Genomic DNA, 26,209 nt, shown 5'->3' on the forward strand with positions numbered 1-26,209 from the left:
AAATGTTTGTATCACACCATAGTATTAACCTTAGTATGTTTGGTAAAAGCTAGAAATCTATTAATGTTATCAGTTCTAAAATAGATTACACAAACCACAAAAGATACCAATACTTTTAAAATACAAAAACTTGTAATTAAACTATTTATACCATAAAATTAACTTGCTTAGTTTCTAAATGTCCTGATTTCCTAAGATCTACCTTTTTGCTCCTTCAAAAGCTGTTCAGCTTGGTCCCAGATTTCAGTGGCATAAAGGAAGTTGGATGTGACCTGAACATAGTTGGCTGCCATCTGGTGGATCTTCTGTGGAATAGTTACTGAAGAACTGCTCCCTGAAGTGCTGCTTGCCCCTGAAGTATAATTTCCTGAATTGCCAGGAGAGAGCTTTGGAGAAACAGGGGAAGGCATCCCAACAGCTTTGCTGTATGTACACAGAAAGAAAAGGCAACAAGTTTAATTGTGATATGGTGCACAGAACAGATCAAATTGCAATCATTGGAATGCTGAGGCCTTTGTCTTTTTTTTCATAAAATACTTGAATATGAAATGCTTTTCCAACTGTTTTTCACAGTAGACATGTAAAGAAAAATTACTTTTTTAAAATACATTGACAGAGCACAGTATTTTATTCTAAAACTTAGTGATTTTTTTTACACAAATTTAACAAGATTATTCAACACTGACAGACAGAGCCCTCAACTATCTTCAGTCCTCTAGCAGTACAGTGATTCCCATGGACATAATATGTAAGCTATAGAATTTTTGCTGGGCTAAGATATTTGTAGGACTAATTCATAAAAAGCTCCAAAATTCATCACTATATCTTACCAATGGATATTAGTATATGATATATCAAAGGATACCAATTTAGGCAAAAAATACATAGTTACATATATACATGTGTAGTTATATATATGGATATGCATAAAAATACATCTGGGACTTGGAAAATCAATCACCTGAAACTAAATTTTAAATCAAACAGATGCAAGAATGCAATACTACTATGCCCTATCTTTGGGATATAATTTTAAAACTAAAATTAGAATTAAGAAGCCCATAGTAATCAAACCTACATATAGGGACCAGTTCGACCTAGGTCCAAATCATAGGCAAGTCACATAACCCCCCACTGCCCTACCTAGCCCTTAACGTTCTTCTTCATTAGAGCCAATAGATAGTATTGATTCTAAGATATGAGGTAATTAAAAGGAAAAAACCCACCTAAATATAGTATAGGAAAATCAAATAGACAAGGCGCTTCCTTCAATCTATTCCTATTTACTCACAGAATTATTAGTCAGAGATGTTGGTATGAATGAATGAAAATGCATCAAAGAACACAAGGGGAAACAAATATACTTTTTCCTCTGAAATGTCTCTCCTAGGCGGAGCCAAGATGGCGGTGTAGTAGTAGGAGCCTTCTCAATCTCCTTCCAACCGATCATTACAAAGTGTCTCAAAAGGACAAAAATCAAAATTGGTCGAGTAAAAGGGCTCTCCCACTGGATGTAGCATTAAAGGTAGGCAGTGAGTCGGTATTTCCATGCTACAAGGGGGCAAAACTGCACTAATAAAAGCACAAGCTGATGATCCCTTCCCCACACCACCTTCTGAGCCAGAGTTAGAGCCAGGGCCAAGGCAACCTCTGAATTCTGGGGAGCTGGCTGGGGAAACTTAATCCTGAGGGCAGTGCAAGGCCTTGGCAGCAAGATTGGAGGCTGAAGAGTGCAGAGCTCAGGCGGAAACCAGCCAAGGCAGCAGGGGCTGGAAAGATAGTCTCAAGGCAAAATGCTTTAAAGCACATGCTACACAAAGAACATGACAGATCTACCTGCCCTCACTTAGGCTTCTGACAGGGAAGGGAAGATACTACCAAGGCAAAGCCCTGCAAGGCAGAAGCTAAGAAAGCAATGATCACCAAAATGCAGGAACCCCAATCCACTAGTGGAAAAAGGAATAAGCAACAGCAAAAAAAGCTCATGACCCTGGATAATTTCTATGGAGGAAAAAAGAGCAAAACATGGAAGGCAACAGCAGACTGAAAAGCAAACACATCCAAACTTGGAGGAAAAAAAAAAGGAAATTGGTCGCAAGCTTTAGAGTAACTCAAAAAGGAGATTCAAGAACCCAGGAAGAAAGATAGAAGAAAAATGGGAAGAAATGAAAATAATACAAAAAGAAAATAACAGCTTAAAAGACAAAATTGCCCATATGGAAAAAGGCACAGAAATCAAATGAAGAGACCAGAAATGACCTGCTGAAAGCCAAGAAAAACAGGAAAGACCAAAATGAAAAGGAAAATCAAAAGATCATAGCTGAAAATCAGTCTTTAAAGACTAGAATTAAGCAAGTAGAAGCTAATGATCTCCTGAGACAGTAAGAATTAATAAAGCAAAATCAAAAGAATGAAAAGATAGAAGGAAACATGAAATAGCTCATTGAAAAGACAACTGACCTGGAAAACAGATTCAGGAGAGACAATTTGAGAATTAATCGTCTACCTGAAAGTCTGGAGCAAAAACAAAGCCTTGACATCATATTACAAGAAATTATCCATAAAATGTCTCTCCTAGATCAATGTTCTTCAACATTCTGTTCTTAGTTCTTTTCTCTGTGATTATAATCACTCTCAAAGCTTTCACTTCATAGTGGATTTATCTATATCTGTAGCTCTTTTTCCGAGTTTCACTCTCATTTCCAATTGCTCCTTTGAATCTCTACTTAAATGACCAAGCTACCTTCTCAAATTCCATAGGTTTGGAAGTGTCCCTAAAAACTACCCACCTAAGGGGGCAGGAGGGTGGCTCAGTGGATTGAGAGCCAGGTCTAGAGATGAGAAGTCCTAGGTTCAAACCTGGCCTCAGATACTTCCTAGCTGTATGACCCTGGGCAAGTCACTTAACCCCCATTGCTAGCCCTTATTGCTCTTCTGCCTTAGATCCAATACACAGTATTGTTTTTAAGACAGAAGGTAAGGGTTTATTTAAAACAAACAAACAAAAAACCCTACCCAACCCAAAGTTCCAATTAGCTGGTAAATTGGAGAGTTGGAAATCTGCTTCCCTAGATACTGTGCCACAAGTGTAGCTGGCAACAGCAGTTTTTAGGGTGCAGGATCAGAACTCTGCCCTGCTTAATTACTTGCCTCAAGGATTTCTGAGAGAAGCAGTTTCATGGTAAACTATCCTAAAAGTTCTTGTCTCAAAGAAGGCAAAATATATCTGCTAATTTAGCTAAGAGTAGCCCAAATATTTAGGATAAACGTGTAGAAGGTAATACACCAAGTATTGGTTCCAAGGCAAAAGAGCAGTAAGGAGTAGGCAACTGAGAAAGTCACTTGACTTTCCCACTGTCGCACAGTTAGGAAGTATCTGTGGCCACATGTGAACCCAGGCCCTCTAGACCTAGCTCTCAAACTGCTTACCACCTCTAGCTTCCTTCTCCCACTGCCCCACCTCTCCCCCAACTATTCCTTAGACTCAATCCACAAATTTATCATGCATCAAAATGTGGAACTGCTGCTTTCTGAATGACAAGTATGGTAATACAAATTGCTCTTATTGCTAACTTTGACATACATTTATGGATTCAACAATTACTAAAGGACTATGAAGAAAAAAAATGTCATTTCACAGGATAAATTAAATTACCTACCTTCCCATGCCAGGTGATGGAGCCTGAGAATTATTATAAGAATTCTAGGGACAAAAAACAAAAAGCAATTTATTTGTCAATCAAATCAACAATTATTCAATGTCTACTATGTACAGGCTTTGTACTCTCCCAAGAGAGAAGACATATACACATCATATAAGTGATAGAGAGTAAAGAACTATATGAATAAAAAGGAGGGAGACCTCATTATGAACTGAGTGAAGTAGGGAGTGAGATCAAAGAAATAGGTTTAAGAGCTGAGCCTTTAGGGTTCAAAAAAGGCAGAAAAGAACATCTGAGGCAAAGGAAACAATATGAATAAAGGCACATAGGTGGGAAAGTGAAATGCTTGTTCAGGGAAGTGGATAGCCTTGTTGGAGAAAATTGAAAAAGGGAAGGATTGGTGTGGATTGTAGATGGTTCTGAATAACAATCCAGAAAGAATTAGGAACTGAAAGGGAGTTATGCAAGGAGTTGTTGAGGAACTACTTTAAAGTTTAATGAAACATATTTATATATGAAGTACTGTATATGGCTAAATAAAAAGGCAAAGATATATGGGAGTTCAAAAATAAGTCCACTGAAAATTGTCTTCTCTCAAAACCAATCTAAGTCCCAACAATCCTGTTGGGATTTGAATGTTCACCATAGTCATTAACTACCCTCTCTCAACTGCCCCAGTACTCAGCTGGTTGTAATGCTCCCTTCTCTCCATAGGCAGAAACATTACAAGCACATCTCCAGGGGCAATGGAAGAGGAGAGCCATTGGCAAAGCTAGGTTTAAAATTTATATTTCTATCAATTACATTTACCTTTAAATGTTCAGTTAATGTTTTTGAGTATTTCAAAGCATTTTCTTTCTTCAGCTTAAATAACCTCAGGTACAATAAGGACTGGCATCGAAGGCTAAAAAAGAAAGAGAAAAAAAGATTTAAAATGACAGCACTGGATAATACAGAAATAAGTTGCTTTTTGTTGCGTTTATATGAAACTATTATCACTAAGTTGACAATGACATTAGCTTTAATTTTTAGGCAAAATGACTCAACTACTGATAATACAGAATGAGCCAAAATTGTCTGGATAAATATTTATTAAGCACACTCTATGCCAGGCACTGTGCTGGAGGAAAAAAAGGACAAAAAGAGGAAAGAGAGTCCCTCCTCTCAAGGAGCTCACAATATGATGATTATTAACATGAAAATAGAATTAAAGAATAACACTATTACTCCTTAAATATTCTGGAGAGCTAAATGAAAACTACAAACAGTAAATAGGTTATAGATATTATCACAATCATTGCTCTGGGAGTAATTAAGTAAGCCTCTAATCTTCAGACAGGGTCTTTCTAGGACTTCCTCCCCCAGAACACTCCAGAGCAGTATAGTAAGCAGATCCACGAATGTGCCCATATACCTGAGACATCAGATATACTCCCATTTTTATTCACTTTTTCTAAATGGAGTAAGATGCAGCAAGGAAGAGAATGAGTCCATATACACAACTACTAGATTCCCTCCCAAAAAAGAGTGTGTGAGAGATGAGGTTAAAAAAAAAACAACTACTACATTATGGCACACCTTACTAAGGATTTTTCCAAAGCAAGAAGAAAAAGAGGTCTAACTAGGAAGGAGAAGACACCTCCCCTCCACAGTGCCTCAAAAATCTGAAACAAGATAGAAATGTATTTATTTAGTTTCTTCTTAAATTCCTGTCTTTTTTTTTTTTACATAAAACCCTTACCTTCTGTCTTGGAGTCAATACTGTGTATTGGCTCCAAGGCAGAAGAGTGGTAAGGGGTAGGCAATGGGGGTCAAGTGACTTGCCCAGGGTCACACAGCTGGGAAGTGTCTGAGGCCAGATTTGAACCTAGGACCTCCCATCTCTAGGCCTGGCTCTCAATCCACTGAGCTACCCAGCTGCCCCCAATTCCTGTCTTTTAACACAGATCCTAAACTCATACAATGCCAAAACAAAACTAAACAAAAAATACCCAAGTTGTGCATATTCAAGTTAGAAAGCATTTCTATGTCTGTCACAACCTCATATAAATATACTTTACAAATACTTTCAATTCTACACACCAAAGAACTGCCAGCCTTTTATCTGCAGATGTAGCATCTGGTGCCAGGTAATTCTTCAGCTTCATAGTATATCTATAACATTAAACACAACATAAACCACAAAATGTAAACAAAACTAAGTACTTTATTTTATCTAGTTACTTCTTTCCTCCCACCCTCAAGACACATTAGAATCAAACAAATTCAAAATAAAAGGAATCATTTAATTTAGAAGTCACTTAATTAGTTCCCCTCTTGCCAATCCATGATTAAATTCTGTTGTCAGTCAAATTCATTGTATCTAGATCAGTGAATTAACATTACTGACCTTGCTGATTTGGACATCTCCACATACTTACTTAATTAACTCCACAGTTTCTGAATACATAAGGAATGGAGATTTGGATTCCTGAGCATTTTTCTCCAAAGCATTTCCACATTCAATGAAAGATACCACAGCATCAAGATAATAGACAGCTTTCTCAAATCTATCAGACTAAAGAGAAAGCAGTCAAGAGAAAATGTGGGTTGTAGAATACTGTAAAGGCTAAAATCAAAGTTAAAAAGACCAATTAATTCCAAAAAGCTAAATATGAAGGCCAACATACCAATGCATCCGCATTGTGCTTTAGCTTTTTAGCTTCTTGTAAATAATGGTCAGCTGAGTAAATCCTGCAACAAAAATTAAAAATTGAAAACATTTTTATAAGATCATGTTCTACTTTGTCTGTGGCATGGTTCAATTTCCACAGATGTAGTAAAATACATTATATAATCAAGTCATTTTACTTAGCAAGCATTTTGGTTCTTACAAGCAAAATTTAAATCAGGCACAGTGTTGATTATTTCATTATGGTTTTCTATTGCCCCTAGGATGAACTAAAAATTCCTAAAGTTGGTATTTAAAAACAAAATAAAACAAAACAAACAACAAAAATCCCAAAAGAGCAACTTCATAGACAAAAAAATTATGGCATCAACCTATATTTTCAAGCTAACACTATATCACCTTTCCTACAATCTACATTCCCAAACTCAGCATTCTATCTCCCATGTCTCTGTATAAGTTTTTCCCTATACCTTGGAATGTACTCCCTCTTCACACTGATTTCTTAGAAACGCTACTTCTTTCCAGGTTCATCTCATGAGCTTCATCCTATATTTTTCCTAGTATTTACGGCTTTCTTCTTTAAATTATCTTCTATATATGCATGTTTCATGTTATATTTCTCCCAGTAAAATGTAAGAAGTCACTTTTTTGTTTTGTCTTCACATTCCAGAAACTAGTACAGTAGGCACTCAATAAATGCTTATTGCTGGGGAAGCTAGGTGGTTCAGTGGATAGAGCCAGGCCTAGAGATAGGAAGTCCTGGGTTCAAATTTGGCCTCAGACACATCTTAATGATGTGACCCTGGGTAAGTCACTTAATCCCAATTGTGCCTAGCCCATAACTAGTCTTTTGCCTTGGAACCAATACTTAATATCAATTCTAAGATAGAAGTTAAGAGTTTAAAAAATTATAATTATAATAATAATTGCTTTCTGGACAGGATTTAGTCAAATAAAAATACTGAAATTTTCAGAATGAAAAATGAGACACCCAGTTTAATGGTCCCTTCCAAGTTTTCTAATATAATGTATTAAGTAATCTAATTTGCTCTTAAGATTTAGTACAAATCCAAGGATAATTTTTGGAACATAGCTGTTATAAAAATCAGAAACTACCTTCATGACTAACCATTTGCTCTAAATTCAATTATTGTGATATTCTGCTATCAAGAATGGATATATATAACTTGGGGTACACTGTAACTCCTTGAGTTGGGCTTTACACTCATACTATACTGTCAGAAGAGGAAAGAATTATGCTTTTTCTCTGAAAAGTTTGAATATTTTTACATACATTGTGTCAATATCCTCTATCATGACAAGACTTTCACATTTAAAATCCATCACTAGTTTAAAAGTGGAAAGCTTTGTGTATACAGACACATTCCCATTCACTTTACCTGTCATCAAAAGCAAGCTTTGCTCTTCGTGTTTTGGAGCCATCAGGAATTTGTGTAGCTGGAGGATAGTTCGAAGAACTACTTGGAGCCTTTTCCTTAAAAAAAAAAAGGTAATGGAAAGCATTTGAAACAATAATCACAAGCTAGTAAAATAGGTGAGCAATACAAAAATTATTTTCTACTTTAGGATACAAATAAATCAACACCATACCCACTTGCAATCTATTTTAATTGATGATGTTTCATAAATGACAATTTTCTATAATTTAAGGACTTAAGATGCTCAGAAAATTATTTTTCATTTTATATGAACACATTTATTTCGTTCAATCAACATAAGTTAATGAAAACATAAGAAATCCATGGACCTATTGCCAAAATCACATTACTTCTTAGAATTACTAATAAATTACATAGTAAATTAATAAGCCAGAACAGACCAGGCTGTTAGGCATTATTTTCATACATGAATTAGCAACACTGTTCACTACATTAAATTCATTTTTCCATTCATCCTTAAATTATATGTTTATATGCAGAACCCTAGTCAAGGCCCTACAGGGCATAAAATTTAGACATAGCCTCTGTCTTCATGAAGCTTACATTCTTGGAGGGAAGAATAAGATACAAATATGTTAATACTTAAGTGCTTTAAAGAACTGCAAAACAAAGTACTATTGCAAAGTTCTGAGGAAGGAAGCTACTGCTGATGGCGAGAATGATATAGGAGGAGTGCTAGATTTGGAGTTAGAAGCCATGAGTTCAAATTCTGGACAGTTACTGTATGATCTTAGGTAAGTTGTTTCATATTGCGTATCTATAAAATAAGGAGAATGGGCTGAAGTCCTTCCAGTTCTATGTTATCATAAGGAGTCATTGAGTCAGGCTCTGAAGGGTAGGCAAGAGGACTTAAAGAGGAAAAGAACATTTCAAACATAATTAACATATGGCCACAAACATATATCTACTACTAGGGAATCTGAGGCTAGTAGATTGCTTGAATTTGAAAATTCTGAGCTACTATCAGTAGGGCTAAAGCTTAAATCAAGCAACTGGCAAGGGAGGGGCCCCTAAGTGACCTAAGAAAGGGTAAAATAGCTCAGGTCAGAAAAATGGAGCTAGTTAAAAGCTTCTGTACTGATTGGGATTGGGCCTGGGTCTGTGGGTTGTCACTACACCTCCAGCCGGGGTAAGGTAGGAAGATCCAGTCCCCAAAACAAAACTAGAAGCATAAAAGAGTAATATAAGAAATGTTGAGTGGCAGCACATTGTGGAAAACCTTGTATGTAAGGACAAGGAGTTTTTTGTTTCAGTAGGAAGCTAGCAATGATTTCTGAGCAAAGGAATGACAAGACCAGATGACTGCAGTAAGAGCAGCATTCTGGGCAAGGGTTTAAGGAATAGATTGGATAGGGAAAGAATTCTTAACAATTTGAGACAGGTGATAGCAAGATATATCAGGGTGGTGACAGCACAAATAGGATAGCACAAACAGGATAAATTCAAGAAAAGTTAAAGACCCAATAAGACTTAGAAACTAATCATGAGATGATGGAGAGAGAAGTATCCATGCTAACCCCAAGGCTGAAAACAAGCAACAGGATGGATGGAAAGTCACAAAGAGGAAGTTTAGCAGGGAAGAAAAATATATGGTCTTGAAACAATGAATCTAAGTGTCAATGGGACATGTAAGAGATATGCTATAGGCAACTGGAGTCAAGAAGAAAGATTTGGAAGTCAACTACACTAGAAGTGATTTAGAACTGGTGTATCACATTATGCCTGCTTCTTCCCTTCCCTAAAAAATGTTTAAAAAGTGAACTGTTATAATTCCCTCTAGATAAAGTGCAACATTTTATACACCTCTACTAGGAGAATCTTTAGATGTATAAGCTGGTTATGTGCAATGATTCATTGGAGAGACTAGGCATATTAAATCTCCCAAAGACTCCAAGTGGGCAAATTTTAACATGCTTATCTCCCAACAGAATTACAGGCGGGATTGTCAGAAGCAAATTTCTCTCTCCAGTGTTACCTTTTTTTTTTTTAACATCATCTCTCAGTGACCTGGAGGTCAAACACCACTAAATAAATTCAGGTATAGACAAGCCCCGAGAGAGGAAGTTAAAGAACCAAGGAACCAATGAGACAGGAAACTGATTCTACAGGCACTGCCCTCCTAGGCTGCCCAAGCAAATTAAGAAACTGTGATGTGATTTGTAAGAGTTAGTGGGTGGAGAAAACAACTTATAAGGGAAGACCCAGCAGGAAGTAACTCTGGTGTGAGCATAGAGAGCAGAATGAACCCATGTCGGAGTTCAGCTTATACAGGTCCTTAAATGGTGATCATAGATTAGAAAGCTAAGTATCTCTGTACCTCTCTCCTGGAACTTTTCCCTCTCTTTACTACTAATACTAGTTTCATTTAATAAAGTTACCAAACTACAACCAGCCTCATAGTTTGTTATTACAAAAGTAAAAAAACTGCTTTCCAGGTTTCCTAATCCTAAATAATTTATGTTTTGGGGTTGGACCAACACATTCCATATTCTGTGGTAAATTCAAAATGGCTATATAATCTGAAGATTATACTATTAAAAAATCAGAAGAGAAGCAGATCATGGGCCTTTTTTAGCTTTGGGCAGATGAATTTTTTTTACTCAACAAGAGATATAGGCAATTACAGAACACAAGACAATTTGATTACACAGACAAAATGAGATCTGAGATAAAGGATGTGGTAAAGGGGGTGGGGTTGAATCTTTTTTAAAAAATCAAATGGCATATAAGAAAAAAATATATTTTTTAAAAATCAAATGGCATACCCAAAATATATACTCCAAATCGCTAATAAGAAAAATACAAATTAAAACAATCTTGAGGCTTCTTGAACTCACACCTAGCAGAGTTATAAAAAAATGAAAAAGAAGGGACTTGTTAGTAAATTGCAATTGGATTGTGGAAAGGGTCATGTTAATGCACTGTCACTGTAGCTGTGAATTAATATAACCATTCTGGAAAGCAATTTCAAATTTTGCTAACAAAGCAGCCAAGATTGCTAGGCATATGTGCCCCAAGCATATCACTAACAAAAAGATTTCATTTATACCAAAATATTTATAACCACAATTTTTATGGCAGCAAAGAATTATAAACAAGGTAGATGTCCACTGATTTGGGAATCTGTAAACAAACTAAAGCCTATGAGTGTTTTGCACTATATGTCACGACAACAAGAACGATGGATATAAAGAAACATGACAAAACTTGTAAAAATGATACACAGTGAAGCAAAAAACCCAAGGAAAACAATAATTACAATGACTAAAATGATGTAAATTGAAACAATTACTACAAAACAATAAAAAACAGTCTATTTTCACTTTGCCCTCAATTTTCTTTCATGGTTTATTGAAATATGATGTCTAGACTATTTTTTTGTGTAAAGATTAAAATTAATGGATATTTAATCTTTACATTTGGTCACAACTTTCAGGTAGTCGAATGATTCAAAATTATGTTTTCCAAATCAACTGTTTTTATTGAAAGATACCAAACTTATTTTTTTAAGTCTTTTGACTTTGTTTTAATATTTCTTGTTATTCACTTCCAGTTGGTTCATTTTCATTTTCTTTTGTTTGGATCAAGTTTATACCTTGTGCTAAGCTATTAATTCTGTCTATATCTTTATTAGGGCTACACTCCCACTTCTAAAGTGAATGTTTGAGCCATGCTTGGTATGGTTTTGTATTTTCTTGGATCCTAATGCTTTCTCCAGATAATTAAGTATTGGTTCTTCAAGGATCTCAGAAATAACTTGGGTTGCAAGCTTTCATTGAGTTCAAAGCAATCTGATAGAGAAGTCGGCTTCCTATCTTCAGGTCTAAACTCTGCAGGGACCTGATCTGGATTTAGAGCTGAATAACACCACTAGGGTCTGGCTCGTGGCTGAAACTCTACTAGAAAGCTGCAGGACTGAACCACTGACAATTAGCAGCTTTCAAGCTCTGACAGTTCTGAGTGACAAATCTGTAGGCTCTCTTTGAACTTGTTATTCTGCTGCAGGCGTCAAACTGGGCTAGAGGCTGGATATAAGACCCCTGTTCCAATCCAGCAGTCACAGTCACATAGCTGCTGACCAATTTGGTTCCTGATCCATATTTAAAGTTCCAGTCTTCACATTTCCTCTTTTCCCTAGACCACCAGCTAAAACAACAGGTCCCTTCCCAGAACATACTAATGTAGAACCCAGCTCTGAGGAATGAGTGAAAACAGCCATCAGTTCCCACCTGTTCCTGTTCCCTGTACAGGATCAGAACATTCTGTCCTGGATTTGGGTGGGACTTCTTCTTGTCCTAGCATACCACATTGACCAGCTTGTCCCCAGACCTTTGCATCTGATTCCCAACACATCTGTCTGCCAACTTAGGTTTCAATTGTTCTGCTTGTCAAAAGCAGCATCAAACATAGCACAATATATCTTATAGTATCCTGGAAATGCTGATTTGAAGGAAATTGCTACTACCTAGTGGTCATATTGCCTGAGGACTTTTCACCTTAAAACTAGTAGACCAGAGTCCTGATGTACCCCTGTTAATGCTCCATTCATTCTCACCAGCTCAATCTATTACTACAACTTCTGAGTCTATTTACACCCACTCCTTCATTCTGACCTGACTATTATCTATTAGAGTACAGCTACAGTTTACATTTATATCTAAGTTTAGCTCTCAAAAATTAGTGTGTAAGAAATTCTATTTTTCAAATCTTTGCTAACTTATGGAGTCTAAACTAGAGAATATGAACCACATATATACCAATACCCTAGAATAGAAGTTCAATTCTGCCTTTTCTATTTTCTCTTTAAGGAGTTTCCTCAATTACCATGATAATTTAAAGAGAGATTCACATAAAAAACTAAAAATTTTACCTAGTAAAATTCAACTTTGAAAAAACTTTTCAAAATGTCCTCCATGAAAGATTTGACTGGTATTTCTTTACATTTATGAAAAGTTTTAAATTGAGTCAGTGCTGGATCACCTCAGTTTCCCTGTCTCTAACAAAGTTGAATGACTGTGACCATTTTACATGTCATCTTATTTTTGAACTTGAAATTCAAGTCTCAAACCTCATATCAAAAACTCACTTAAACAAGTAATACTATTTGAATTAGTCAATTTTTACTTAAAAACTAACTTTTATAGTCATTTATCTTTTTCAACCAAGGGGGTTAATCTTAATTAACATGCAAAAGACCATTTAATAGACTATTTTAATAATATTTTGCTTTTTAGTCTTTTAACTGTTTCATTGATACTTTTTCTTTTGACATTATAATTATTTCCCAATGTCTTCTCAGATCCCCCCCCTCCTATAACAAAGAAAAACAATTAAGACAAATCAATGGATACCAGAGTGTGCATTTGACAGTACATACAACATTCAGATTCTTGTCTATTGAAAGGTTATTCTTAATTGTTTTCACTACTAGAGGTTATTATCAAGATAATGGGTTTTACTACTATTGATATATAGGGTCCAGAAATTATTTTTTAAAATAGGGAATATTTTAACAAGATTTTAAAACTCTAATTTTAAAATCACATTGGAAGGGTTTCATGTAAATCATAATTTAAAGCAACAATAAGTCTACAAAGGGCTAACTCTTTGAGAAAGCCTCCAATTTCTTACCTTGGCTTCCTTGGTACCACTAAAAACTTTCCCTTCTGTCTTTTTCTGTTTGGAAGTAGAAGAACTATTTTTACCACTACTCTCCTTGTTGCTGCTACTGGTAGATTTTAAAGACGACGACTGGCTGATTGTTCTCTTCCTGGATCCATGCTCAGTTTTTGAGTCTTTTATGGGAATAGGTCCAGCAGGAGAAGGTAATGGATCCTTCTCTTTCACAGTACTCTGTTTGGATGACCTGCCAAATCAAATAAATGCAAGTTAGTTCTCCAAATGGAGGAAGGAAAAGGCAGAATATAGGATTTTTTGTTCCTTTGTTTTCAAGGAAAATCAACTTTATTTTTATCTGATGACAAGGTCCTCATTTAAATATTAATAGGGGACAGCTAGATGGCTCAATGGATTGAGAGCCAAATCCAGAGACAGAAGGTCCTGGGTTCAGATCTGGCCTCTGACAGTTCCTAGCTGTATGATGCTAGGTAAGTCACTTAACTCCTATTGCCTAGCTCTTACTGCTTTGCCTTCGATACTTAATATTGATTCTAAAACAGAGGATAAGGATTTTTTAAAAGTGTAAATTAAATAACTAAGAATATACAAATTACAATAATCAAGCTTGGTTTCAAAGAACTATTGAGAAAATATTCCTCCCTTTTTTGCAGAAATAGAAGATGGCTGTGTGTTAAATATTTCATATACTATAAGAAAATCAGTGTGTTGGTTCATTTTGCTGACTTTTTTCTCTTTCTTTTTTAAAATTTTGTTACAAGAAATGGTTCAGTAGGTCAGGGGTGGGATACATTCAGACATGAAAAGGAACAAAAACAAAAGATGAGTAAAAATAGTTTTTTTAAAAAAGGTATATAAGAAATCATTTTTGCCTAATGATAGACTGATACTCAGTAGTTATCAACAAACTTTTTCCTTTCATATTAAAAAGTTTAACAGATGCCTTTTGCTTTTATAAAGCCTTCTCTGAAAATACTGTTTTGCCTCTCTCCATCCTTGTAACTGAATCCTCTCTTGTAACAAGGAAAAACAGTTATGCAAAAACAATTGCTAGCATGACTGCATCTGACAATGAAGGCAATATTCTACCTCTGTAGTGCTGCTGTTTCTTTGCCATGAGTGAGGAGTAGAACGATGTATGTTTCATTAGCTATCTCGTTTTCCCAATTACTCAGTTTGGTTTCCTTTGTAATAATTCTTTCATTTAGGCTTGTAATTACTGTTTATTTTGCTCTGTATGAATTCATATATATCTACCTGTGTATATGTAAAATTTTCATATTTGTAATTTCTTAATATGTGTAATATTTCACCTCATTCCTGTGAAGACTGGATTTAGCTATTTCCTGATTTTAACAATGAAGATACTTAGTCTAACAAAATTACTCCACCCTATTTAGACCGTACTTTAGGGGAAGGTAAAAGTTGTAAGCTCCCGATTGAACAATGAAGGTACTTAACTCTTACTTTATAGTGAAGCTAGAACTTTAAGTTAAGTCTATTTTAAGATATTAATACAAAAACGTGTTAAGTAACTATAAAGGTTAAATTAATCACAAAAAGGTTAAGTAACTCACAAAAGGTGAACTTAACAAAGAAGTGTTAAAAGATATAATCTAGTCAAAGAAGATGAGAACTCTAAAAGAATGGGCATTTAGAGGAGGGGACACAACGGTGAAAGGTCCATATATTGGCTCATTTCCTCTCTCCAGGACTTTTTGCGGCAGGGAGTTGGCTGATAGCAGCATGCTGGACCTTTCGGCATCTTAGCGTGGCTACAAGCTATTGTCCAGTTCAGTGGTGAGTCTCTGGCTGAGACTCTACTTTTCCAACTTTATCCTCTTAGAAGCCTCTAATCTTCTAAGAGACATAGAGGAGGGAATTTTAAATTCCCCCTGGCACAGGCCAGGCAGAGAAATACTATATCCTCTTCCCTCCTTCTCCTTAAATTCCTTCCCTCTATATTAATTAAATTACTATAAATTTCCAGACTGACAGGTATTTTATTTCGGATTTCCCCTGGCAGCCAATTAAATCTAGATTTTAAGTCATAACCCTAAATTTATCTTTACAGTCCTATTACCAGAGGCAACTAAAGTAGCATAGTGAACAGGAAGTGGGCCTGGAATCAGGAAGACCCAAGTTCAAATCTGGCCTCAAGCACTTTATTGCAATGTGATCTAATCAAGTCTTTCCTCACCTGTAAAACAAAGATAGCAATAGCACTTACCCTCCACAAGAGTGGTGGTGAGGAGAAAAATAAATTAAAATTCGTAAAGTGCTTTGCAAAACCTTAAAGCATTACAGAAGTACTAACTATTCAGCTATAGTAACATTCATACTAACATAACATACTAACATTCAGCTATACATGTTATCCAAAATAGTTAAGATCCATTCCCCCCCCAAAATGGGCACCAGCTTCACTTCCAATTTTTAAAAACCATTACAAGTTTTTCTAAAGAGTATTTTCATAAATATATTTAATATTTCCATTTTTTCTAATCTCCTAAGAACATCTGACTGCTGCGGAATTTTTAGGCCTAAAACCATGAATTCTTTAAACACTTTTCTTGCATAATTTCAGAATTGTGAATTAGCCTAACCATTTTGGAAAACATCTCCATGAAAGGTGCATTTAGTGGGTTTCTAAAGCCCTTCCCCATATTCAGTTTTTGGTCATCTTTGGTCAATGTTTAGGGTGTGGGGTGAAACTGGAGTTAATTTAATTTGTAATTCTCTTACTATGGTTCATTTAAAGCATTTTTGTATATTGTTCCTGATAGTTTTTGCAATGCTTTTAGAAGGCATTCAGACCCTGTTACCCAGTATTTATCAAATGAGAAATGACGCTGAAGCCTTATGCATCTTGGATACAAACTATTTTTTTTTAATGCCATACTACCTTCTGTCTTAGAATCAATACTAAGTTATTGGTTCCAAGAGAGAGGCAGAGGAATGGTTGATAAAGTTAGGCAATTGGAGTTAAATAACTTGCCCAGGATCACACAGCTAGAACACGCCTGAGGCCAGATTTGAACCTAAGACTTCCTGGCATCTCCAAGCCTGGCTCTTTATCTACTGAACCATCTAACTGCCCCAGATATAAAATTTTAATAATAATTAGTACAAAGACTTTTAGCAAAGATTTCTCCACTGAATGTTTCTTTTATTTCATCTGCATTTTCATGTACATAAACTTTTAAAATTTTATGAAATCAAAAATTTTATTTACTCTTTTATGATGACTTCTATCTCTTGTTTAAGAATTCTCCCCCTACTAACATGTGTGAAAGGTATCACCCCTTTCCATTCTCCTTGAAATGTTATGAGGCTTTTTATATTCAAGTTGCATAGGCATTTGGAAGCAGTTTCCTCACTTTCTAATTATGAGTTTATAATCCAGGAGAAAGATGGTATTGTGACTTTTATTGGCAGATTCTTAAATAACATCATTGTATTATTTGTTTAGGCTATGAAATAGTTTTCCCTCAACACAGAAAAAAAAAGAAATAAAAATAACCATCTTCATTTACTTTTCAATTATATCAACCATCTTAGAATTTTTTAAAACTGGTAATAAAAATCCAGTAAGAATTAAAAAGTTTCAAGTATAATATAGCAAGTATGATATTGCCTGGGAAATACACATGGAATAAACACTGCTTTTCCCTTTATGTTGTAATACTTATTAATTGCCTGAACTACATATTAGGTAGAATCTAATATCAGCAGTGGTAACCAATGGCAAATGCTATACATTAATTACATCAACATTCAATACTCACTCTCTATTGCTGGATGTCTTATGGCCTGATGAACTCTTCTCCTCAATCTTGGGTTTCTTGCTCTCAGAAGCTCGGTTATCTTCATCATTCTAAATGAAACAGAAACATAAAACATTTTGGGATTAAACTCACCTTTACTCCCTTTAACATCAGTTTTCTAGTATTCCTGGAAAGGCTTATATTTAACAAATATAGCAAAAAATACAGAATGGATGCCCCAAATAATAAACTTCATTGATTCTTCCAAATATGCCTCAGTCTTCTGAGCTAAGGCAGGTTAGGTGACAAGTGGTGTGAATGCCAGGCCTAGGGCCAGGAAGACAGATTCATCTTGAGCTCAAATCCATTTTCAAACATTTACTACCTGTGAGTCCCTGGACAAATCACTTTACTCTATTTGCCTCCTTTTCCTCATCAATCATATGAGCTGGAGAAGGAAACGGCAAACTCCAGTATCTCTGCCAAGAAAACCCCAAATGGGTCACCAAGAATCAAACATAACTGAAAACAACTAAAAAAAAGTCTTCTAGACTATTTTAAAAGCTCAGTGATCACCCGTTTTCATTTACATGAACAAATTCAGGGCACAGAGCTAAAGGCTCTTTCTGTGTTTCAAGTATAATATTATTGCTGGTACAAAGGAAGATTAAAAAGTAGATGTATATATAAATGAAAAGAGAGTCCAATAGAAATTCATCTATTTACTGAGTACTTTTGAGCAAAGTAGTCCTGGGAACACAAAAACATGCCCGTGTACTCATAATTCCATCCATTATTCCATCATTATACTTTAGCTTTCATCTGTCCCTCGAACCATAGAATTTCTTTAATAGTACAGGGAGAAATGAATGAACTTTCAGTGTGTTTGGCTCTTGGAGTCTCTTCCTATTGAAATTCAGACGGTGTATACTAGTTCCAATATCTGACAATGAAAAAGTCTTTCTTACAAGTTTTACAAACCTTATGCTTCCTCTTTCCCTTGGTGGAACCTTTATCTGAGACTTGTTTCTGAGTTTCTCTTGTGTGCTTCTCAGGCACATTTTTCTTTTCTATCTTGGGTGGCTCCATTTCTTTGTAAGGCTTCCCTGGTATTCTTGACAAGAGACTCAGGTCAATCTTCACAATAAGTGGATACCTGTCATCAGGATCACTAAGTGGAGAAAGGAGTTCCTTCTCTTCCATAGGAGAGAACATTCTTTGCCGAAAAAAGCTATCTTCCTCCTCTACTGAGGAGGGTTTAACAGGAGTTCTGTTGCTCTCAGGATATTTAGGAGTTTGTGAAGAAGGAAAAAGGCCCTCACTTTCATCAGAATCAGAGGATGAAGTATCTGTTTCTATGATTTCCCTAGATTTTTGGGAAGATTTACTTGTTGACTTATACTTCTTTTTTTCTGTTGTTGATCTTGGGGAAGATTTGGGTTCCTTTTTTATATTGGGTTTTCTTGAGCCTTTTGTGGCTGCCTTGTGCCTATTGGAGGGCATACTTGTTGTCATGTCCACAGGGGTTTCACTTTCTATTTTTAGGCCACCTCGAGGCTCCTCTATACCTGCCTTCTCCGTTTTTTTGGGTTGTTTTTTTCCTACAGTTCTTCTCTGTGTAGTGTTATCACTCTGTGCTGGGGACTTTTGTCTCCCACGACCACTCTCTGATCCTTTTTGAACAGTTTTGGAATCTCGTCCAGGAGTAGAATTGGACTCCTTAGGTCCATTTTGCTCAATGTAGCCACTTCCTGGTCCTTGCTCCCGACCTTCCTTTTTATAACCTTGAGAAGATGGGATATTGCTATCTACAGAAGAAGCTGGTGACACTTTATGTGGATTCACTTTATTCAGCCAATTGTCAAGTTGCCATTTATTTGTTGGTGGTGGTTCAGGCTAAAAAACAAAGTAGATAATATATTATTTGTATACTAAATTTTACTTCTCTATTTTCCAAATTAGATATAAACTAAGAGCATATTATAGCATACCAAATCCCATTCAGAAATTAATGGCAATTTTGAGGAAGGATAGCCCACTACCCTGAATCTCAAGTCTTGGTTCAGAATTTTGAAAAAATTATCAAGATAAGAAGCTGAATGCCATATATAGTTTCTAAATGGCCCATATTCCCATTAATCATCCAAAGCCAATATTTTAATTATATATTGTTAATATTTAAAATACCCTATAGTAGTGGAAAAATAAAATGATCAAAAGCTATGCACACTGGATGACATATCACTTACATGTTCATAAATGTTAGCAATAAAACTGTACTACTTAGGTTTTATTTTCTGTCCTATGGACTGTAAAACTGAAGTTATTAAAAAAAAAAACCCAACTAAGAAAAATCTACTTTTCAGTATTACCTTGAAGCACCAAGGTTTTAGACAAAGCACATTAAACCAAAAACTTAAGAGAACAAGGAAGCAGAGGGAAAGTAATTAGCTAATTTATCTTAACAGTTCTCCTACTCCCTTTCCCCATGTAGCCTCCCTGTAAATATGGTGGGCAAGTATAACTTGGAACGTCAAGAAGGCACAAAGTATTTCTTCTCATACTTTTACATACAGAATTACTCCTTCTACTCAATCCTAACTCTCAGTAGCCTATGAAGATCAGCTCAGAGTAGTGACTTTGCCCTACCTCAGGAGATGCACTCTGTGATGGTTCATTGGCCTCACTGTCACTGGAACTACTTTCACTCTCCGAGTCAGATCCAGAACTGCTTTCAGATCCACTATGGCTACTTGAGTCATCCCTGGAATTATCCGCTCCTTCGCTATTGTGGTGTGAAGGTTCAGAATTACTTTTTTTAAAAGAAAGGAAAAGAAAAGATAAAATTTAAACTTGATCTCAATGAAGAATTGAATATGACTGCTTTTAAAAACTAAACACAATTTTATTCAAGCCCAAACACTTCTAATCATTAATAACTTTGGAAAGTATTTGTGCTCAAATTTAATAATTAAAATATTTTGTGCAAAGTTATCATTATCCAAAACTACATCATAATTTATTTCTTTGTAACCAAAAGTTTCTAAAGCAATTTTACACACACTCACATACTTTATCTATATACACACATACATGCACAAAACACATACAAGAAAGCAATTACATATACAAATCATATCACACTTTCACCCCAGATATCAATGCCTACCTTCCTGGTGTACTCCTTGGCACAGTCTTATCACAATCCTATAATTAAAATACAATAGGTTCAAGAATGACATTTATTATTTTATCTATTAAATGTTATCAACATCCTAAACCATTAACTAAATATATTATCAATTAACCTTTACATTATTTCCCAATATTTCCTTTCACTGTGGAATCTGTGTCATAATTACCATTTTCCTGATTGGTATAGATTAAGTGTAGGAAAAGACATCTACAACAAGTTAATCTCATACTTTGACTTATTTGTTTGAATATTTTACCATAAATGTAATGGTGAGAATTATCATTAGACCAGAGAAGCTGGGTTCCAGTGGTCCCAAAATTAATAAAAACAGGTATGTGACAGTGATGACTTGTGCTGTTTTAGTCCCTAAAAAAAATACTAAGTTTTAGATTTAATGAGCATAAACTGCCATTTTTATTAGATCATAGAAGTGCTACAACCAACTCTTTGGGGTAGACTTGTCCCAATTAAAGAAAAGAAATCATAGTAGTTCTTAAAAGCCAGTAAGTCTTCAATCATAAAGCACCAAAGAGAGGCCACTAAATTCCTTCCTGAAAATTCTAATTTACATACTCCCACCTATTATTTTTGAGTATAGCTCTCAAACAAACCATATATATTTAAGAAAAGTTAATTCTGTTTGAAAAGAGATAAGAAGCCGGAATTTCTCTGTCAAAATGCAGTAAAGAAATTTCTTTGAAAAAATGAATCTTTAATGATTTAAGAATTAACTGTTTTAAGTTCTTTTAAGACAAAATATTTCATTTTTGCCTCTATATCCCCATTGATATATCGATCACAGTTGCCTGCCATACAGTAGGTCAAATGAGTTAATATTTGAAAGCTCTTAGCAGAGAGGGTCATAGGAGACAGAAGTCCTCTTACAGAATATACAGCCAAGAGAGCACTTACACAGTGCCAAGCACACCCTTCCCTATATTAAGTGCTTTAAAAAACGCTTGTTAATGGTGCTACACAAATATCAAGGATTATTATTACTACCACTCTACTACAGCACTTAACCAAAGTCTATTATTTAGCTTTTTAATATTAGCAACATTTTAAATTACCTACCTGCTCTCCATCACTATCTTCACTGCTGCTAAGTTTTAAATCATCCTTTAACATACTAAAGGGAAAAATGGAAAAGATTAGGATTTTTCAGACCATCGATAGTATATAAGACATTAACTTGCTACCAATAATATTAGAAATAATCACTGATTAAGTCAATGATTTAGGTGATTCTTACTCTAGCTAGTTTATTTCATAACAGAGTAAAGAACTAAGAATGAAGAAATTATTTTAATTATTTTTATGACCACTAATTTTTCTATAACTATTCATTTTAATATCCAGTAAAAAATAAAATCACTTGGAGTTATTTTTTCTTAGTTACACATAAACAATATTTGAAAATTTATAGACTAAATATTTGAAGGAACCTTTAAGGTTATTTATTCACAAATTACAAAAATAACATCCAAAACAATTAAAAGAGAGAGGAAGTAAAAAAAAAAAACTCGTTTTTTTTCTCCTCCAAATAGAGGTAGATATTTTCAATATTTATAAATATCAGTTCAATTTCACTTAGTCCACATTCAAATTTATCTAATCCATTACAAGAAGAGAGATTATCTTTTCAAGTAAATGAATTAATAGTAAATGAGAGAATATCTGACTTTTTATACAGAAGTATGTGTTCAATATTTGGCAACTATTCTCCTAAAAAGTGCTAACCACTGATGTATCTCCTCAATATGGGCACTTTGTCCAACACTATAGACCCTTATATAATCCATCAAAGAGCACCTCATTTTTGACAACTTTTTGTCCATATGCTAAGTGCTATCAAGCACCCACTTCACACTGCCTCTTGTACTAAAGGTTTTCCTATAAGTCTTATTAACATTTAAAAGGGTATCAAGCAGAGTGCTTTATCTGCTATTCTTTACTCTTGCTAAATTACCAGCCCAGCACCTTTTTCTGATATATTTATTTATTTATTGGAATATATTTTATGTTACTAAGGACAAAATTGTCTATAAGCAATATCTAGGATATCTCCATTGCAATAATCACTTTTTTGATATTGCAATACCCCATGAATTATAGTCATACTGTAACACTGGGAAATTATTTCAGCAGTTTGGAATGATTTTAAAGTGCCACAATACAGGCCGCTTTCTTCTATTCAGTTCTAAGCCCAGTTCATTATCCATCAGTATGTTAGCCATTACTTATTAATAATAATAATAACCATTATTATTATTATTATCATTACTTCGTTTTTCTGTGTGGGCTATTAGGGAGTTATCTTTTGAATGGTTGTGAAATTCCCAGAAGGAACTTTTTTTAGGTAATAATACCACTTGTGATTATTTTCCCCAATCACTTTGGTTATGTTTTTCAATTTTGTCAATGCTTCCAGCAGATTTCTTCCATGGTGCTTAGTCTGATCTACTAGCTCTTCCTGACTTCATTTTCTTAAGTCTCATTTGTACTTCCTAAGTACAGTGGCCAAGTATTTTGTTTTGTGAGGTGATAATATTTATAATTTTTCATTTTCATCTTGTTGCAAATGAGTCCATATCTGCTATATCTTTTGCCTTAGATACAGAGGAATTTGCTGCCTATGTGAGTTTCTCTGGGCTTTTTTTGCCTTTAATCACAGTTTTTTGATTGTTTGTTTTCCAACAGATCATACCTCTATGGGAAATTATGATATTCAGTTTATTTCCCATTACTGTTGCCAAGAGATTGTTTGAAAAATTCAGGTTCTACAGGAGAAAATTCTACACAGAGACTGATACACTGTGGCACAATTGAATATAATGGACTTCTCGACTAATAGCAATGCAATGATCCAGAACTACTCGGAGGGACATATGAGAAAAGAACATTATCCACATCCAGAGGAAGAACTGTGGGGAAAAAAACACAGAAGAAAAACAACTGCTTGATCACATTGGTTGGTGGGGCTATGACTGGGAAAGTAGACTCTGATGATCACCCTAGTGCAAATATTAATAATATGGAAATGAGTCTTGATCAATGACACATGTTAAATTCAGTGGAATTGTGCGTTAGATACAGAAAGGGGGTGGGGGAGGAGAGGGAAAGAACATGAGTCTTGTAACCACGGAAAAATATTCTAAATCATCTAATTAAATAAAACTTTTAAAAAATAAAATAAAATACTTCAGGTTCTACTTAGTGTTTTCTTCTTTTTTAACTTGGCACTGGTGTTGACTTTTGTGATGGTATCACTGACGGAATTCAGAAATGACTTGCATCTTTAATCAACATGTTAAGAGCCAGTCATATTTTCTTTTTTCTTTTTTTATGCATTAATCAGTATTCATATCCATGTTATTTAACTTTCTGAAAAAAAGCATTCAACTAACTTCAGACAAAAGACTCGTCCTTTCCTTTCTTTTTCCTAAATTAAGTTTTACCATATACTTTTTACTGTCTTCCTATACAAAAATCCTTGAGAATCAATGCCCATGTCAATATAGGATCTGCCAATCACCTATGTGACCTCAGAGATATCATCTCACCTCCTTAAATTTCTGAAACTGAGGTCCAGAGGGTGTGGTGACCTGCCTAAAATGGATTTAATTTCATCTTGGGTTCTTTGCAGCTCTAAATTTATGCTTCTATGATTTAGAGCAATGGTTGCTTATCAGTAAAAAATATTTCGAGCATGAATCCCTAAAGTAAATATACTCATCGATAAATTGTGAAAAGGAGTTTCTTATCTTTGTATTTCACCATGCCAATGAAATCACATGTCCAGCCTTTATACCGATAAATTATGGACAATAACTACCATATTAATAATGCACATTATAACTTAGCTAAAAATTTTTAAGGATGAGGTAGAGATGAAATACTATTTTATCCTATAGTCAATATGGAGCCACTGGAGTTAATTGAATAAAGAAATAACTTAAGCAATAATGTGAAGGATGAACAGGAGTGGGGAGAAACCACAACAGCAATCTAGGCAAAAAAAGATGAGGGCCTGAACAAGGGAGATGATTTCCTTTTCTTTTGTCTTACAGCATCTTCAAAACATAACAATACCATTTAATAGGGTGGCTATCTCAAATGACTACCTCTGTCTCCTTGTGATATTAAAGTTTTTAAAGAACCCTTTGCATATCTAGAATGTAAACAGTCTTTATAAAGTGCCTTCTGATTATTTACTTGTAACTACCATTTATTTTCCTCCTGACTTACATATTTACATTTCAAACTCCCTTTTCAGCTGTTTTTTTTTTTAATCAGTAATAGTTGAAAAATACTCTACTTTACTGAAGGTCCTCTCCTCCTTTCTTTTGTAGAATAATTAAATTTTGTTGCCTAAGTTATACTTGGTTGTAGATCTTTGTCTTTCAAAATATCTTAATTCCATTTTCTCTACTCCAAGTGACAGTTAATAAATCTTGAGCAATCCTAACCATAGTTCCTTGATAATATAAGCAGCCAGAAAGAAAGAATTTATTTTAAAAATTTGTCTGAAAGTTTTAGATTTGGGAAATTAGATTCTTAGGAGTTTTCATTCTGGAATTTCTTTTAGGAGGTGATCAATGGATTCAATTTCCACACTGCCTCTTTATTCTAATATGTCTAAGAAAATTAGCGATTTCTTGAAATGTGACAAAAGGGTGTTTTGTTTTTTTTTGGGGGGGGGGGAAGGGCGCATCTATAAAGAGTTCTCCTTCAAGGAGAACCTGTGAGTTATTCTTCTACTTAGGTGCAACATACTTATATATGATAGTTTCATTTCTAGCAAGAATATTTTTTTAAATGGATATGGATTGTTATTTGTCAAAGATCTCATATACATAGTAATAAGAGTTAAATTAATGTTTATAGACTATCTAAAAACACATCATTTATAGAACCTTTAAGTCCTGTTCCCTGTTCTGTCACCATCACTGATGAGTCATATTCCCAGAAGTAATATTCTGCTATTCAAGGCCCAACACAGCTTACTTAAAAGTATAGAAAGTCTCATCACCAGTAAGCTGGCTATGACAACCATTAAAAAAAAGTACTCCCTTGTATAAAAGGTAAGGGAAAAAATGAAAAGATTAGTCAACTGTTAAAAGATGAGTGAGTCTTTGAACATTTAAAGTCTAAGGGAAGTCATTCCCTTAGAATGGTCATTGCATCTGTGAAGAATAAGGCAAAGTCATTTCAAAATTCAGGAAACTCAAATAATTGTTTTAATCATTCAAAATTGGTAAACATGAAAATGGTTGCCAACTATTCTTTCTCCTTGATCAATCGTAATCAATCAGCTATTCTGTAGAATCGAACCCCAATATCTATATCTACCTATTCCTTTCTTTCCTTTCATATATTCATATTCCTAGTTCAGGACTTCACAATTTCTCACTTGGACTACTCCAAAAGTCTCCTAACTGGTCTCCCTGCATTCCACTCTACAATTTGCCCTCCTACAGCTGCTAATGTGATATTTTTAACGCACAGTTCTGACAATGTCATGCATTTGGCTTAGGAAGTTCAGTTCCTCACTACTGTCTCTAAGATAAAATATAACTCCCTTTCTTTGGCATTTAAAGCACTTCACAATATAGTGGTTTACCTTTCCAAATTGATTTCCCATCACTCTCCTATCATGTATTCAATGTTTCAACATTAACTCATATACTTGTAGTCCTTCATACATTTCTACGTCTTTATATAAGCTATCCTACAGGTGTGGCATACTCTTCCTCTTTCACCTCGAACTGAAGACCTTTACTAATCTCCCTACTTACTTTTGCTCTTCCTTACTT

The 26,209-nt window shown here is 34.9% G+C and overlaps 1 protein-coding gene across 7 annotated transcripts in view; it reads right to left on the bottom strand.

Annotated features, from left to right (window-relative positions):
• Nucleotides 1-26,209, bottom strand: part of AFF4 (ALF transcription elongation factor 4) — a 90,661-nt gene that overhangs the window by 7,448 nt on the left and 57,004 nt on the right. For all 7 annotated transcript variants that reach the window (XM_056811167.1, XM_056811164.1, XM_056811166.1 and 4 more), the window contains 13 exons: nt 21,468-21,522; nt 20,367-20,404; nt 19,847-20,009; nt 18,179-19,093; nt 17,219-17,307; nt 13,425-13,659; nt 7,734-7,828; nt 6,332-6,395; nt 6,083-6,219; nt 5,745-5,816; nt 4,473-4,566; nt 3,660-3,703; nt 203-423 (listed from right to left, as the gene is read on the bottom strand). In XM_056811167.1, the coding sequence (XP_056667145.1) occupies nt 203-423; nt 3,660-3,703; nt 4,473-4,566; nt 5,745-5,816; nt 6,083-6,219; nt 6,332-6,395; nt 7,734-7,828; nt 13,425-13,659; nt 17,219-17,307; nt 18,179-19,093; nt 19,847-20,009; nt 20,367-20,404; nt 21,468-21,522 (2,222 nt within the window). The remainder of the gene's footprint in view (nt 1-202; nt 424-3,659; nt 3,704-4,472; nt 4,567-5,744; nt 5,817-6,082; nt 6,220-6,331; nt 6,396-7,733; nt 7,829-13,424; nt 13,660-17,218; nt 17,308-18,178; nt 19,094-19,846; nt 20,010-20,366; nt 20,405-21,467; nt 21,523-26,209) is intronic.

The sequence above is a fragment of the Monodelphis domestica genome, chromosome 1, assembly GCF_027887165.1.
Source record: "Monodelphis domestica isolate mMonDom1 chromosome 1, mMonDom1.pri, whole genome shotgun sequence".
In the NCBI taxonomy this organism is placed as follows: domain Eukaryota; kingdom Metazoa; phylum Chordata; class Mammalia; order Didelphimorphia; family Didelphidae; genus Monodelphis; species Monodelphis domestica.